This window comes from Cryptomeria japonica, chromosome 8 (genome assembly GCF_030272615.1).
Source record: "Cryptomeria japonica chromosome 8, Sugi_1.0, whole genome shotgun sequence".
NCBI classification, from domain to species: domain Eukaryota; kingdom Viridiplantae; phylum Streptophyta; class Pinopsida; order Cupressales; family Cupressaceae; genus Cryptomeria; species Cryptomeria japonica.
Window position 1 is genome coordinate 551,308,562 of NC_081412.1, and position 17,800 is coordinate 551,326,361.

General features: G+C 36.2%; 1 protein-coding gene across 1 annotated transcript; it reads left to right on the top strand.

Moving 5' to 3' along the window:
- The first annotated feature begins 13,926 nt into the window (after positions 1 to 13,926).
- Positions 13,927 to 14,469, top strand: LOC131857783 (uncharacterized). The gene has a single exon (XM_059210507.1). It carries the CDS (start codon positions 13,927 to 13,929, stop codon positions 14,467 to 14,469), a length of 543 nt encoding a protein of 180 aa, XP_059066490.1.
- The last annotated feature ends 3,331 nt before the right edge of the window (positions 14,470 to 17,800 follow it).

Here is a 17,800-nt window from a genome sequence, read left to right on the forward strand (position 1 = left end):
TAAAGGCTCGCATTCTGTGCTATGGATGGCATTATATCCCTCTCTTTGCAGCTGCTTCTACAAATAATCAAAAAAATGAAGCATTAGATTCGAACATAGCCATCAAAAAAATACTACCCACTTGGTATGCTTATCAATTCTGAGCCCATTTTGTGGTCCGTTGCATAGCATTTTTAGGGCTTAGTAAGATAGATCTATATTCCATTGTTTTGTGTCCTTTGATACACCTATCAGAAGACCAGACCCATTGTCATTTTGATTTACCTTCCATTCGCTGAAGGACTAACTATTTCTTGAATTTTGCATGGGCCCGAAGCAGTCTGAAATATTCTATATCCCTATGCAGAAAAAACATATTCCCATGTGTGCTGCACCATTTTTGCCTTTGTGAGGGCCTCAATTATTCTCAGAATCTCTGAGATGTACTCTAAAACCAATCACCCATGTCCTCTTGTTGCTTTACTGGTCATTTTAAAGGCCCACGGTAATCGTTTAACATGCAAAGTTTCAAGTTGATTTGCTAGTCATTTTGTTGTTTGTTTCCCTCTATTGGGGAATGCTATTATATCCTTCTTTTCACAACTGCTTCTGCAAATAACCAAAAAAATGAAACGTTACATTCAAGCAGCCCCATCAGAAAAGCTCTATGCACTTGTTGTTCTTCATGTTTCTCTGCCCATTTTATATTTTGTTGCAAAACATTTTAATGGTTCTTTCAAAAAAAAAATTGCTCGCTCTATGTTGTGCCCATACCCTTTATCTCTTCTTTGGCATCCTCATTGTCAAGTGATGTTTTTGTTCATGTGAATATTTCTCTAGGTTGTTTGATTTTAATTTTAAATAAAATAGAGCTGTATTCCTTTCAAAATGAATGGAGATACATTGGTTGTGAATAGGTCTACAGATATTGCAAACAAGTTGGTTGTGGTTGAGCGGGAAATTACATCCACAGTTTGCATGAATTTAGGTGACACTAAAAAGTGATACAAACAATAAAACAATTGAAGTGCCACTCAAAAACAAGTATAGAAAACCGTTTCCAATAATAAAATGAAGAAACTCACTCGCAAAAAAAAATATACCTCTTGGAAAAAACACAAACCCTAGAAAGAATACCCCAAAACCATATAATAAAGCATCCATTGCATTATGAAGCTAGGAAATGAACCCATTGCACGAGAAGAAGATAAATACATTGTATTGTTGATTAACAACACCTTCTCAAAACAAGAAAATCAACTCACTCCATAGAACATTGAGAATCTTAGTCCCACACAGCAATATCTCCTCCCCAGGCCAAAGAAATCTTGAAAAGAATACATGAACCCTTTATATGAAACTGACTGTACCTTTATGAAGCCAGCAAACAAAGGGGTTTCAACAGAAAGAGGAAAACCCTTTGCGGCGATTAGTACTGTCTATGAAAGGTAGAATGCACACACAAAAAAGCATATAATAGAATCCTGATAGATTTTTATTGTGTGCTATCGGCCATTAAATATTACAAGTCCCAAATCTGTATATGCAAGCCTTCAAGACCTGGCCTACAAATGTCACCCTTGAGGTGATCTTTGAAATTTACCGCACTCACAAGAAAAACACAAAGTAACTCCTTTTAACACACCAAAGGAACAAATTAATAGAATGTGTGCCTTCAAAATCTCCACACCCACCAAAACCCAAAGTAATTAAGTTGCATCTCTGCATGCCTAGTTGCACATTGCATACAACCTAGGGTTCATGTAGTTCACATGGTGATTTGCATTGGTCTGCTATGGATTTATTAGATTTGTTGCTTCCTACAAGGCTCCTTATGCCTTTGTTTGACTCTTCTCTCTTTGGGAGTGCATTTCTAAAACCACATTTTTCTAATAGAATGCACATTAAAGTGTAGGTCCTACAATCCTTTTGACCTTTGCCCTTGGTGACTATATCAAATCTACTACTGTGATTTCAATCCCACGTTTTCCAATCCATTCTCCCTCGCTACCTGTGTTTTCATATTGTGATATTACTTGTTCACACTATGTCTTGCATTTTTCAAGTATATAATGACTCTATTTGCCCTATACCATTCTACAAGAAGTCAATCATTGTAACTACCTTCCCTTGTTTGGTCCATCATGCCATGCCTACCTGCTGCTATGTTTCCCTCCCTGCCTGTGCCCCTGCCATGATTTGGCATTTTTTATCAAAGTTTTCACCAAAAAAAAATATCCTCGGCCATCTCCACCTTCCACCTGTTGGATTTTCAAAGATGCAATTCTTATCAACCTTTTGGTTGTCTGTATTGTTTTGCGAATCCTCATTGTTGGCTGTCCTCTTTGCAACTTTATGTGAATTGTTCTCCCTCCATACGTTGTATGCAATCTCCAACTGGGCCTTTCAACATCTAGCTTGATTTCTTTGCGCTTTGGCCCCTCAACATCTCAAAGGCTCTCATTCTTTTAATTTGTTCCTCTCCTCTATTGAAGGAACTTCAAAAGCTATGGCCTATAACACAATTATGCATGCTATGTAGCTATGGTCTGCATTGGCAAACAAACAAACACATTGCATGCTTGCACACACGTCTATTGATTCTTCAACCAGTTAAACAAACAAATAGCCACGTATGTATACATAGTTGTGTTCTATATGTATATATATATATATATATACATATATATATACACATATACATATATATATATATATATACATATATATATATACATATATATATGTATATATATATACATATATATATAGATATACATATATATATATACATATATATATATATATATATATATATATATATATATATATATATATATATATATATATGTTACTATAAGTACATCTACGCATTCTAAACCCATGCAAAAAAAAAAAAATGTCTGTCCCTACATCTGTATGTCACCATTTTTACATTGGGCATATATATATATATATATATATATGTAAATGCATATCTTCGCTAATTATATGCTTTTGTGTTTCCTATCCTTGCATGCAACCAATCCAAAGACATGCAGACATTCCAGATACCCCTCCCTGGAAGTATATCCCTTCACTTTAATTTCGAACCAATGCATATAAATACATATACACACATGCATACAAAGATCTGTCCTTGACACCCTTTACAGATTTCTCTCTATGCCTATATCCATGTATATCCATCTATATATATATAATATACCTCTATGTAGATCTACAATGATATGTAAACATATTGAGAACTATTCACTTCTTCTAATATATATATTCATTTGTTTCCCTCCTTCTTGTTTGTCTATCTGCAACTGGTTTCTTCTACATCCATGCACCCATCTGTGTTCCCAACCCAAACTGATTGGGTTGATTCTTGTATTGTTCGGCTTTTGTTTTGGTGGTGATTGCTTTTCTTCAAGTACATTGTACCTATTCATTTGTCTTTTTGTTCTTACATTCACTTTCTATTTCATAAAACAAAAAAACCACTCCATTCCTCGGTCTTGCAGTGCAAAGTCAACTATGGCTTCCACCTCCTAGTTTGCTGAGTCGACACAACAAGCTTCTGTAGAAACTACGGTGAGCTTATTCCTTCATATATTTTCCTGTATTCATTTTTTTAACAATCATTTATTGTCTATTTTCCCTTCCAATTTTCAATCTAATTGCCCTCCATCGATGTGCATGGATGCACGAATAAGGATCCAGATTACTTTATATATGTGTGTCTCCTTATATATGGATTTTATTGTTCAACTTTTGCACTATGCATAAGCACACATTCCCTCATATATTCATCCCCATTCTTTTATGTATGCATGCATATGTTGTTTATGTATATACATGTGTACCTCTATATGTAGATGCAAGCAATCCAAATGTATACATAGACTATGTATTCCTGTTTTTACATGCAAAACCCTTTGTTTTAATGTTCAACATGTGCATATATATACATATGTTGCCACACTTGTTCATACATGCCATTCCTTTCTGTATACTTGTCCCTTCCTGTATCTACATGCAACCACTACAGCCACATACCAAAAAAATTATATAAGGCCTTTGTCTACCTAAATATGTCGTTGTTTTGAAATTGAACATGGCTATATATATACACATATATACATTCATAGAATGATCTACCTGTCCCATCATGCAGATGTTTCCCACTCTATCTGTGTACGTATATATACAATTATGTATATTTAATGTTTCTTCATGTACATCTACATTAATATGTATGCATGTTCACAGTTGTTTGCTTCTTTAACTGTATTCATCCACTTATTATCTTCTCCCTATTTGTACATCCAAACCTTATATCTGTTGCATACATACATCCACCTTTTTTGTCAATCTAGATTGGTTTAGCTCAAAAAAAAATTGTGTTGTTTTTATTTAAACTCATTTTTTTGCTCCTAAAGTGCAATATGTTTATTCATTTCACTTAATTGATCTAACATACTTTTTATGTTTCACCAAACAAAACAAAAAACCACTTCTACCTACTATAGCACAATCCTACTATGCCTTCAACACCTTGCTCTACTCATACCTTGGAAACCACTCCTAAAAAGCCTTTGGTGAGCTTATACATTTATGTTTTTTCCCATGTTTTTCTAATCTGCATTCATATATTGCCTTTTTTCCCTTCTCCTTTTAGAAAACATAATCGCCCATCGATGCAAATGAATACACAATTATCAACCTCTATATGTGGGATCTCTCCATACCTATGCATTTCCCTTTTCCACTTTAACGTTGTGCATCACCAGATGTATGCTCACATATTCACATCTCCTTTGCTATATACACATAGCTATATATATTGTCAGTTTTCCTAAATCTACTAAAAAACACCTCAACAAAAAAAAACCTCCACATAGCCATATCCATGCATGCATATATACATTGCCTGCTATTTCTATTTAGCTTTCCTTTGTTGTCCTTGTAGGATCTGGACCTAGAAATACAACTAACCCCACATGCAATCCTGTCCATTAATGCCGGCGATAACGTCCCATCTCCAATACTTCAGCTTTTGTCTTTTGAAAAATTGATAGACAATTTAGATGACAATGCTCAATATAGGCTCGTTTTGTCTGATGGTACGCACATGCAATTGTCAATCCTACCACCAAAGTATAGTGAACTGTTGCTTTTAGACACATTAAAGATAGGTTTTGTGCTATCATTGATAGCTTACGCTTGTAGAACTGTTTGGAACTCAAGGTAGGCTTTTCAATATGTTCATATACATAATTATTGGCTTTTAAAATGATGCATTGCACACTATGCTAGTTCTTAATCCTCTCCTTTTGCCCATTTCACAGGGTTATAATAATATTCAAGCTTGCTGTCAAATTTACAAATTCACCATTGCTTGGAAAACCTAGATACCTTCTTAAAGAGAAAGAACAAGAAATACTCGCTCATGATCCAGCTCCCATAGCTAAACGTTCCATTAAGTTTGGAATACACATCCCACCTGCACAACAAGAAACCTTTCATAATATCAGCCCGATAAAAGCTTTGATTCCCTTCCAAAATAAATGGGCAATAAAAGGTCATGTAATAAACAAGAGGAAAATGCATCAGTATAATACACCAAAATCCTCTGGGCAAGTGTTTAACTTTGACATGATAGATGTTGAAGGTACTGAAATTAGAATAATGTGTTTTGGTGATATAGCTGAGATGCATTATCGTAGGGTTGAACCGGGAGTATATTATTATCCGTCGAAAGGTTCCATTAAGGAAGCCAACACAAAATGGAATAAAGTTAACAGTCATCTTGAGATTACTTTGGACCACAATTCAACATTAAAGTGTTGTGATCCACCTGTTGATGGTGAAGGTAATGCTTCTTGATTCATGCCAATCAATGAACTTACAAACTACAACAACAACACTTTAGTCGATGTCATTGGTGTTGTCATTGATGTTAAAGATGCTGTAGTAATATCTAGAAAAGATGGAAGCAAAGTGAAAAAAAGGGTTGTCAAAATAAATGATATGTTGACTTTTACTGTTGATGTTAATTTAAGGCGGGTGGCCTGGGAACAATTAGGTGAAGATCTCAAAAATATGCATGTGGCTCAAACAGTTGTCGTCCTTGAGGTCACTAATGCTCGTGTTGGCTATTTCAATGGAAAGGTGATCAACACAACCATAGCAACCGCTCTGAAAATAAATCCTTCTACACCAGAGGCAGATGCACTTATCTCAAGAGGGAACATTCCAGCTGACCTTTTGCCACTCTCTTGTATTGTTGGTCAACTAAACTCCCAGTAGAGTAGGTTGACAATCGCATCTATCTTGGAACAAATGACTATCCTCTCTCAAACAGTTGAAACCACTATTAGAGCTATTGTTAGAATCATAAAAAATGATTCCTTTTGCTATCCAGCCCGCCCTTTGCAATTTAACAACAAAGAGTGTAAAAAAAAATGCATCCAACAAAATGACAATGTATGGTTCTATTCTAGATGCCAAACTCAATTGCCAGAATGCAATTACAAATACTTATTGCAGATCATGCTTCAAGACAATACAGGGTCTCTTTGGGGTACTGCCTTTGATGAAGTTGGCACAAATTTGCTAGGCATGTCAGCCAAAGAACTTTACATGTTGCAGTATGATTTGGCCGCAAATAGAACTCCTCAATCTATTATCAAGAATGTCCTCTTATCCACCTTTGTTTTCACTCTCTCTATTACAACATAGAACTACAACTCGCAGACTAGACTAAAAACGACAATCACCAAAGCAATGCCTATTGATTTTCAAGGTGAATGTGCTCTTTTGCTTGCAGACATTGCTCGGATGAGTGTAGCTACAGAATTCCATACCGATTAGTTCGGGCCCTTTTCATATGGCTTCGGGTATTTGATGTTTAGATACCCACGCACTTCTTTTCCCCACCTTAGGAAAACAATACAATATTATCAAAGGTTGACTATATAAGCATTGTCTAAACTCATGTGCTCTTGGCTATGGCAAACTTTACAATTTTGTATTTCCTTATGTGCTGCTCCAATGCTTGTTTGTAATTTTGATTGACTATATATTAACACACTTTTGCTTGCTTCTGCCCATCTCATCCCTTTGGTGTTATGTTCCTTTCTGTCCTTATGTTCTTATTCAGCTTCTATGTTTTTCAAATATTATTGATTGATACATTAATATTTATGATATGTTGCAAAAAGAAAAAAAAAATATAGACTATATGTTATCACCCATTTCCACTCTAAAGACATATATACTTGTTGTGTCCCTGCCTGCAAAGTCTCAGACATGTTCAACTATACTTAATTTTGTTTATAGCAATTTATACCAAATTCTACATATATACCAAATGGCTTTACCTATCACAAAATGAACCACTATAATAACGTCTCATCATTTAAACCATCATAGCAATATACATCGATCTCTACACCTACATCAACCCTTTCACTTTTTGGTGTTTGCAAACATATATGCTACTATATACACTTATATGGTATTCATTCACTACCCTCACATAACAAAACAACCAATTACAATTTCCGCCTTTACCTGCACAAAAAATGCTTCCAAATGAAAACTTCTTTGCTCCCTTGCCTCTTTACATTTACTATATGCTACTTTAACGTAAAAAACCCTCACAGCTTCACACCAATGCAATAATTTGTACATACATGTACATGTGTCTGTGATTATGTATGCTTGTGTATATATATTTATATTCTTCTGCATATTTATATTTGTGTCTATATGTGTGTGTGTGCACACATATGTAAATAGCTATACCCATATATGTCTGCCTGTCTGTATGTGTCTTTGTATATTTGTACATGTGTACCTATATACATACATGCTTACATGCATAAAAACATACATACAGACATGCACACTCACACTCAAACACCCACACACACACATATACATACACAGATGCAATCATACATAGAGGCCTAACGACATACACACATACATACATACACACACACACACACACATATATATCTACACACACACATCCACACACACACACACACATGCACATATATATATGTATGTGTATATATATATACACATAAATATATACACACATATATATATATACACATTCACAGCCCGCTGAAAGTTGTTCTTCATCCTTGGGCATTTTCGCTGTTACACATTCACAAACCGACAAAAAGGTAATCCTTCATTGTTGGGCTTTTGCCTGCCATACATAATTCATTTTTGTTCAATCCAATTGTAAATCATGCATGCATACATACATTCATTTATACATTCAAACATACATACATATATATGTTTATTTACATGTATATATCTGTGTATGTCTATGTGTGTATGAGTTATGCATGGACCCCAACATTTGCTCCAACCAATGGTGGAGGGTGGAGAACCATTAGCAGGGAATTGGGGTTCTACCGTTCGGAGCCTATTTGAGCACATCAAACACACACACACACATACAAGCACATACACACACACACACATATATACACATACATGTGTGTATATATATATACACATACATATTTATATATATATGATTGCACAATCACACCCCACCAAAGGCGATTCTTCAGCATTGTGTATTTCGTCGACATGCACAATTTCCTTCTATCTAGACCAACTGTGAATCAAACATAGATACATACATTCATATATGCATTCAGGCACACATACATATATATATTTATATATGTGTGTATATGTCTATATGTGTATGTGTCTGTGTATGAAATCCAACTTATGCTCCGCTCGGTGGTGGAGGGTGGAGAACCATTGGCAGGGAATTGGGGTTCTACCATCCAGAGCCTATTTAAGCACACAAAACAAAACACACACACAAATGCATCCACACACACACACACACACACACACACACACATATATGTGTGTGTGTGTGTGTGTCTACACACTCACACACCACCAAAGGTGATTCTTCAACATTGTACATTTTGCCGACATGCCCAGCTCCCTTCTATTCAATTCAATTCTAAATCAAAGATACATACATACACTCATTTATACATTCAAACGTACATGCATATTAACATTTGTATGCATATGTATATATATGTGTGTATCTCTATATGTGTATGTGTGTGTGTGTATGCAATCGAGCGTTTGCTTCAAATGGCGGTGGAGGGTGGAGAACCATTGGCAGGGAATTAGGGTTCTACCATTTGGAGCTTGTTTAAGCACACACATATTGTCCACTGTACATCTCATGCTATGTTCAATAGACCTGTTACTATTTAAGCACACAAAACAAAACACACACACACACACACACATGTGTGTGTGTGTGTGTCTGCACACTCACAGACCACCAAAGGTGATTCTTCAACATTGTGCATTTTGCCGACATGCCCAGCTCCCTTCTATTCAATTCAATTCTGAATCAAAGATACATACATACACTCATTTATAAATTCAAACGTACATGTATATATATGATTGTATGCATATATATATGTGTGTGTATCTCTGTATGTGTATGTGTGTGTGTATGCAATCAAGCTTTTGCTTCAAATGGTGGTGGAGGGTGGAGAACCATTGGCAGGGAATTGGGGTTCTTCCATTTGCAGCTTGTTTAAGCACACACATATCATCCACTGTACATCTCATGCTATATTCAATAGACCTGTTATTTCCCCCATTTCAGGATGCATGGTCAAAACAGGCACTTTTTTATTCACCCCGACTCCACCAATATGTAAAAAACCCTGCCATCTTGATATATACTGCCTAAGATATATATAGATAGCTATTATTACAATGTGCCATAGAACCCCATATCAATTTCCATGTCTGCATTATTTCATACACATACAAATACTTGTATGTACATATAAATATACCTTCCTTCCATACTATCTGCTGCTTTATATGTATGTGTACAGATCTGATATTCTCATTCTTAAATCACCATTAAAAATCTAATATACTTTGCCCATTCAAAATGTATGCGATAATAATGTAGGCTGCTGAAGAAGAATTCAATCTAAAGAAAGCTAAAAGAAGTCAACAAAATCATCGTTACTACTCAAAACACAAGGAGGATATTTCAAAAAGACGTCGGTTGGCCCACCTCAACTGTCAAAATCTCAGCCCTTTGCAAGCCTCATCTACAACCAATGTAATAAACACACCGCCGATAGTTCTACCAAATGAAAATATTCATATACACAATGTCATACCCAATGCTGCTTTAGCCACATTCCAACAAACTTCCTTGCATTCCACAAAAATCAATAAAATAGCTCCACCAAAAGAAAGCCACTCTATCTAGCATACAATATTGCAAAATACAAATCCACAACAATCTGCAATAAATTGTTTCTCTTTTGTAGAATACATTCAAGCATTAAAGACCTTTCATGCTCACAACGATTCATTTTCGACACTTCAAACATGTACTATATGTAAAGAAAGATATATTGGGATGCTTGTTCACAAATGTCACCCAACAATTGTCTGCTCCAAATGCTTTTCTGAAAGAGGCATTCATTGTTTCTCTTCAACAAATAACTTAGACCTAGGTGAACAACCCCTTGTCTTAAAGAAGCTTACCCAAGTAGAGGAGATGCTTATTGCTCATGTATCTGCTATTTTGCAAGTCACTCATGCAAGAGGTGGCCAATACAAATAGTTTGGTCACATGATAAGTTTCCCTCAAGACATCTCTGAAATTGCAAAGAAATTGCCCTGGTAATTGCAGGATTTGGAAGTCCTCATAATCCAAAGAACCAATATACAAGGCAATAAATATGACTGCTATGTCAATAAATTCCATGTTATGGATGCATTGACATTTAAAATCTAACATGACCAATACTACAAGGATGTTATCATTGATTTTGACGCTTTGAACTTGCTTCCTGATGTTACAACAGATGTTTCAGCTATGTTGAATATGTTGCAAGGCATTGACAATGAAGTAGCTGTTCCTCCAACAACAAATTATTCCAACCTTGCCGATCCATTTTCCACAGACATTTCATCATCCTTCATCCCAACAATGCCTGGTACAACTCATGAGTTGGAGGCCATTAAAGACACATTGCAACTACATACTATTGAAAAGAATTTTTAGCCTTGGCCTCAAATAAACTCCTCCCTGATAAATGAATATAACACTGAAGGTTTTTTACCTATGGCTTTTCCAGCACTCTTTCCAATTGGTATTGCCCTCCCGCTCTAGCCATGTACCAAACATGTTCATTTACATGAATATGCACTCCACTTGATAAGATACTTCGACCAAAGATTTGGTCAGCATGTCAGGTTCCGCTATTTCATTTATAATCTCATTATGCGCGAGCATTCACAACAATCTACAGTTGTCTTTATTAGAACTAATATAGAAGAGGCTTTCCCAAGCAATTTGCAGGCATTGTGTGACCATTTGCAGAGCACGCCTGATGACCAGTTGCCGAAACAGCTCCTCCACTTTGGTGCAACTCTAAGAGGCACTAGAGCATATTGGAATAAATCTAGAAAGGAGCTCATAGCTATGATCTCCCAATTGGGTACCCCAACCCTTTTTTACACATTGAGCTTGGTTGATAATAAATGGCCTGACTTGCATACCATATTCAATGAAGATAAAGGCCAAGAAATAGAAACCACAAGAAAATAACTAGTGGAGAATGTAATTCGCAATCCACACATAATAGCCTTGTACTTGCACAACAGGTTTACAATATTTGACAAAGAAATTATTCAAAAATTATTCAAAGCAAAAGGCCTCTAGTATAGATATGATTGGCAACATCGTGGCTCAGCACATATTCATGAATTTCTATGGCTCCTTGATGCACCAAACATGGACATCATTGATTGGCAAAATGACAATGAAGTCCATATGGCTAAAACATTCTTTGACACGTATATTTCTGCTTGGAACCCTCGTACCAAAGCTGACCGAAATAATATAGTTTCCTACATTGTAATAGATGACCCATGCTTGGCTGATACTGCAAAGATATTCTCAATGTCCTCGGAAACCAATTATGAAGCATTGGTAAATACTTTGGAGAGACACACAAAATGCACACAAAATACATGTCTCAGGAAAAAAGGCCATTTATTGCAATGTCATTATAGAGCTCCATGGCCTAAACAAAAAAATTCTATATTAACAATTGATAGTGACAATAAACCATGTTATGCACCTGCAAGGAATGCCGCTTGAATATTCATAGCCCTTGCATGCTTTCAATATGGTAGGTTAACATTGATTGCCAGCCTGTTACTTCAAGAAAAGTTGTCTTACAATACATTTCAAAGTATGCTTCAAAATCTAAAAAAAGAACAAAATCTTATACTGAAATGCTAAAAACTATTGTAAATGCAACTACTTCTAAAGATACTGTCTTATCGACATACCAAAAATTTATGATGGGGATAACAACAGACTGTGATATCACTGCACAAGAGACTTGTCATGTGTTGCAGAAATTGCCGCTCATTACCTGTAGCCAATAGTTTATATCTCTTAATGTTAGTAGGAAGGCACTACATCGTATCACAAAATCAAATCATGAAACAAACCTATCAACAAGCTATATCCATGCTTACATGCAACGCCCTTCTCAATTGAATACAACAACTCTCTTGCAATTTGCATAGGAGTTTTCATATATGCCACAGCAAAAAAAATAAAAATGGCTACTTTGAGAGAAAAAAGCAATAGTAAATGTATATCCTAACTTCACTGCCCCCCTCATTGAAGACAGTGATGAATTTGAGATTTTTTGTTGGTTTGAACTCTTTCTCTACAAACCATTCTATGACATACCATCAGATATAGGCACTTCCAAAGATCAGGTTATACACAATTGGAAACTCTTCAGTTCTGTTGGCTATGTTCAGTTAAGTGGTTGCAACATTCTATAGGCTCTGCCACCTCAAGATATAGATGATAGTGACACTAATGATTCTCGACATGAAGAACACTCAAATCTATTTGAATGAGAATTCCTATCTCAGATGGGTCCAACAAATAAATTTACCACAAATGAACTACATCTATTAGGGCAACGTGACTATGATTTGAGCTACTCCTGGCCCACTGATATTCCAAATCAACAATTACAATCTACTGTTGTCCAATTCATATCTACAACAAAATTACAATTTCAACCTCCTTCAAACCAAGCCTTGCCCATAATCATTAACAAAACCCATCTCTCATCTGAGCAAAACCTTGCACTTCACATAATTCTACATCACCAATCTCAACAAACTACAGCCCAACCTCTGTGAAAGATTATTCAAGGAACAACAGGAACAGGCAAATCATTCTTGCTAGATTGCATTAGACAAAAGTTGAATATCTCTAAAACCAATAAGACAAACACATTATTAGTTCTTACACCTACAGGTTTTGCTGCTTATAATATTCAAGGAACAACTATTCATGCCAGCCTATGAATTCCTATAAAAGAAATGCATACTTTGACAGGGAAAGCATTGTTCACCTTCCAAGAGTGTTTTAGGCATCTTAAATATCTTCTAATAAATGAAATGAGCTTCTTGGGTCCTAAATTGCTATTGAAGATTGACAGTCACCTCCACCAAGCATTCCCTGATAAACAACATGAACCCTTTTGTGGACTCTCCATAATCCTTGTAGGTGACCTTGGACAGCTTCTGCCTATGATGGACAAACTAGCTTATGCTTCGCACTCTACAAATCTCAACTTGTGGCGATCATTTACAACAATTGTGAAATTGCATACAATTTTCCACCAACAAGGTACCTCTGTTAAACAACAACAATTCAGAAGCATGATCCAAAATATAAGAGATGCCCAACCTAACAAGTATGACTGGCAAATATTAATGAACCAAACAAATACGAATTTCACCCTTTTGCAGCAAAAAGAATTCAACTCATCAATCCATTTGTTTGCAACAAATAGCTCGACAATGCTGCACAGCAAAAAAATGTTGAAGGCATTAAATTTGCCCATTGTTCTCAGTATTGCACATATTGCACAACAAACTAATATTAAATATGATAACAATGAACAATTACCATTGGAGCTGCTATTATGTGAAAATCAACTAGTGATGTTGCTAGCTAACTTATGGATTGAAGTTGGCCTTGTGAATGGTTCCATTGACCTTGTTACAAACATTATCTATGAACCGAATACCAAACCACCAGACTTACCAAAGTTTGTTATTGTCCACTTTCAAAATTATAAAGGCCCTCCATGGGATCCATTACATCCAAATGACATACCCATTGCTCCCATTGCCCGAGGCAGGCGTACACAAATTCCATTGACAACTGCTTGGGCAATAACTATTCACAAATCTCAAGGCCTTACATTAGATAAAGCTACAATAGACATAGGCAACACTGAAAAGCAAGGCCTGACATTTACAACTATCTCTCGGGTCAAATCAATTGATGGAGCATGCATTCATCCACCTTTCTCATTTGAAAGGTATGCAAAAATGTAGAAAAGTGCTTTTACCACCATAAGAAAGAAGGAAGAAACTCACTTACAACAACTCTCAGCCCTCACAAGTACATCGCTAGATTGCAATCTACAACTATGAAATGCTTGCAGCCATGCTTTGGCCTTCACACCTTCACCAACCAAATGGTTGATATTTAGCAACAACCATTCTATCTTCTCCAGTTCTATTGCACAGGAACACAAATTCCAAAATTAATATATTGCAATTCCCACTTTAAAGTTTTCCAATTTCTTAGTATGCTATTTAAATTGAAATATCATTTCACATACTAACATATTCATCATTTTTGCAATTCCCCTGGCTCTGTAGGTTGCCTTCCACATATACACATTTCAATTCTTTATGGCCGCAAAATAAATAGATTTTCCATCAGATGCTTCACATTCACCACAAACCATTCTGTATTCTCTAGTGCTATTACACAATTGCCCACACTGCACCTCCAATGTAAGTTCTCCAAACTTTGATGAACTAAATAACTAAAATGTAATTTATTTACTAGATTTCCTCCTGCACAACCCCTAACTCTGTCAATCTTTTAATTCTTGTGTGTTCTTTCCAGATTTCCAAAGGCCATACAAGTTACGAACATAACAAAAATTCAAAACATAGTTTCACTTCTCGCAATTCTCTTAAAATAGTATTCTCTAGCTCCTCACACATCATTGATATTAAACTAAATCAATACATATTGATAGTATTTACCATATTGATTACATTTCCACTTAAGTGGTGTAGCGTCCTAAAATTGTGACACTTGCAATTTCGACTACATTTCGGTCTTCACGATGGCGACGCAACACGCAACCTGAATGGAGACCCTGAAACTTGCTCACGACACTGAAAACTGCATTTTTCAAGCACCTTGGCCTGAACCTCCTTGCACCTTGCTGTCCCGGGAGGTGGGACCAGAGCGCCCAGCGCCCTGGTCCTTCAGGACCATGGTGCCCAACGCCTTGGTCCCTGGGTCCTATTTTGGGCCCAGTCTCCTAAGGGGTCTCGGGTCTTTTTGTTTGCAAATTGGAAATTAACTTTCCTGGTCGGCCTAAGGTCGGGAAAATCAGTCTATCAGCCCTAAATGACAAGTATATAAACTACATTTTTCTCTCTCATTTGAACATAACAGATACATGATGAAAAAGGCGTGGAAACTATACTCAAGCATTCAAGCATTCAAGCATTCCTTCTAAGTCTCCATTCAAGGCTAAGTGTTGCATTCAAGAAAAGGATTCAACCATTGAAGAGGAGATTACATACTACATGCTACATACAACATACAACATCTAAACCTTCGCACATAAGGATACAAACATCCTTAGAACAAGGTATTAGTACTTGTTTTACAGTCATTTACATTTACAGCTCTTGCTCATTTCTTGGTTAATTCCAAAACCGGGGTTTGACCTAAAGGCAAACCCCTAATCCCTAACCCCCCAATCGTCTTCACTTTTCTGTGTGTAGGTTGCAGGTACGCGGCTGAAATTGAAGATCTGGAATCCTTGTGCAGAGATGAACAGATCCCCCTTCATTTCGTGGATTTTTCGGAGGACTGTGGTGCCGGGCGCCATCGTCCTGACGACTTTTGCTCAAATTTGCAGGACAATGCCGTATCGACATTTTACTACTAATTCCAAGTCCGCAGCTTCATACTATATTCCTATCTCAGTTTATAAGCGAATCTTTATCACTTTCTATGCATGCTTAGCTTAATTCTCCTATCAACATTCTTTACGAAAGAGGGTAGCCTTGCTGTCTTAACCCTTGAAACACATTTAGCATCCAATCTTGCATTGCGTGGGATTGAATCTTGTGGGTTTCAACCCCTCTTTTGAATGTAAAGTCTCTCCCCTAAGTGAAAACCATCGAATCCTAGCGAACCTCCCTTCTCTCTCCTTGGAGTTGGAAGAGGGGAGAACAACTAGGGTTCGATCGTGATTTTTCGCTTTACATTTTGGTGAACCCGACGTGAACATCCTTTCTGATTTTTCATGCTTAGATCTGAAAAAATTGATTACATTTCCATGTTTGATCTTTTGCAAAATTTTAGAGGTGATTGCATAAAAACCCTAAATTTTCTTTTTAGTAATTGAACCTGCGAAATGTCTAAATGTTAATGCCTGTTTCAGATCTGCCCTTCTATTACAAATTTTCAGTTCATATTTGTGCTTTAATTCTGAAAATTAAGTGGTTAAGTGTCAAAACCCTAATTTTTGAAACCCTCTTGATTCAACCTTTGTCCGACAATTTCACTGATCAAAACATCTCCAAATCAGCTGTAACTTTGGATTCCGCAATAAAATCACAATATCTTTCATCCCTGAAAATTTGGAAAAAAGTTGTGAGGACCGTGGCGCTGAGCGCCATCGTCCCCGACATTTTTCCCGAAATTTCGGGAGAGAGATCTTACTGTATTTTCTTGCTAAAATCCAGAATTTTGGTTGATTTTATCAATTATAACACCTCCAAAATTACAGTCAAAGTTGGTCTTGTGATTGCTTGGATTAAGGCTTCTAAACATTTAAAAATCATTGAAATTGAAATTTTGTGTCAAAATTGTGTTCTTACTGTCCTAAATCTGAAAAGTGTGTTATCATTCATTAAAAATTTTAGTGCTTTATTCAAATTCTTGCATTTTGTGACTTTTGAAATTAAGTGCTTAATTACAACAACTTTGATTTCCGCTTTCAAAATTGAATTTTGCGTGAAATTGAGTCAATTTTTGAATTTCAAAATTTGCATTGCTCTTGACATTCCCTCTAAAATCATAAAATTCAAAATTTCAGTTTCCCTCTCTTTTTTTCAAATTTTGCATTTTTCGACAATCTGGGTAGGGTTCAATTTTGAGATTGCAACTTTAATTTGGCCTATCTACAGATTGTAAAATCACTCAATTTTTTCAGATTAGCTCTAAAATCATCATACCTTTCATCCCTGCAAATTTCGAAAAAAGTTGCAAGGACCGTGTTGCACTCCGAGCGCCACGGTCCCGGACATTTTTTCCGAAATTTCGGGAGACTGTCGTGATTGCATTTAACAGCTTAAATCCAGAAGATTGGCTAATTTTACTGAAAATTGCTACCTCTAAATTCAAAATCTTCTCTCTCTTTCTAGTGCATGAGTTTTACAACAATAAGCCCTACTTACACTATTCCCGTTAGACGAAGCCGTAGAATTAAGTCTTTCCAAGGTTTAACTACTGAGGAGATGGAACCTAATTTGAATAGCCTTTTTAACGAGGACATGGGTAATTCCTCTAATCCTCCTAATGATGAAGAAGCTCTCCATGAGGTTTCTGTAGAACAACTTTCGA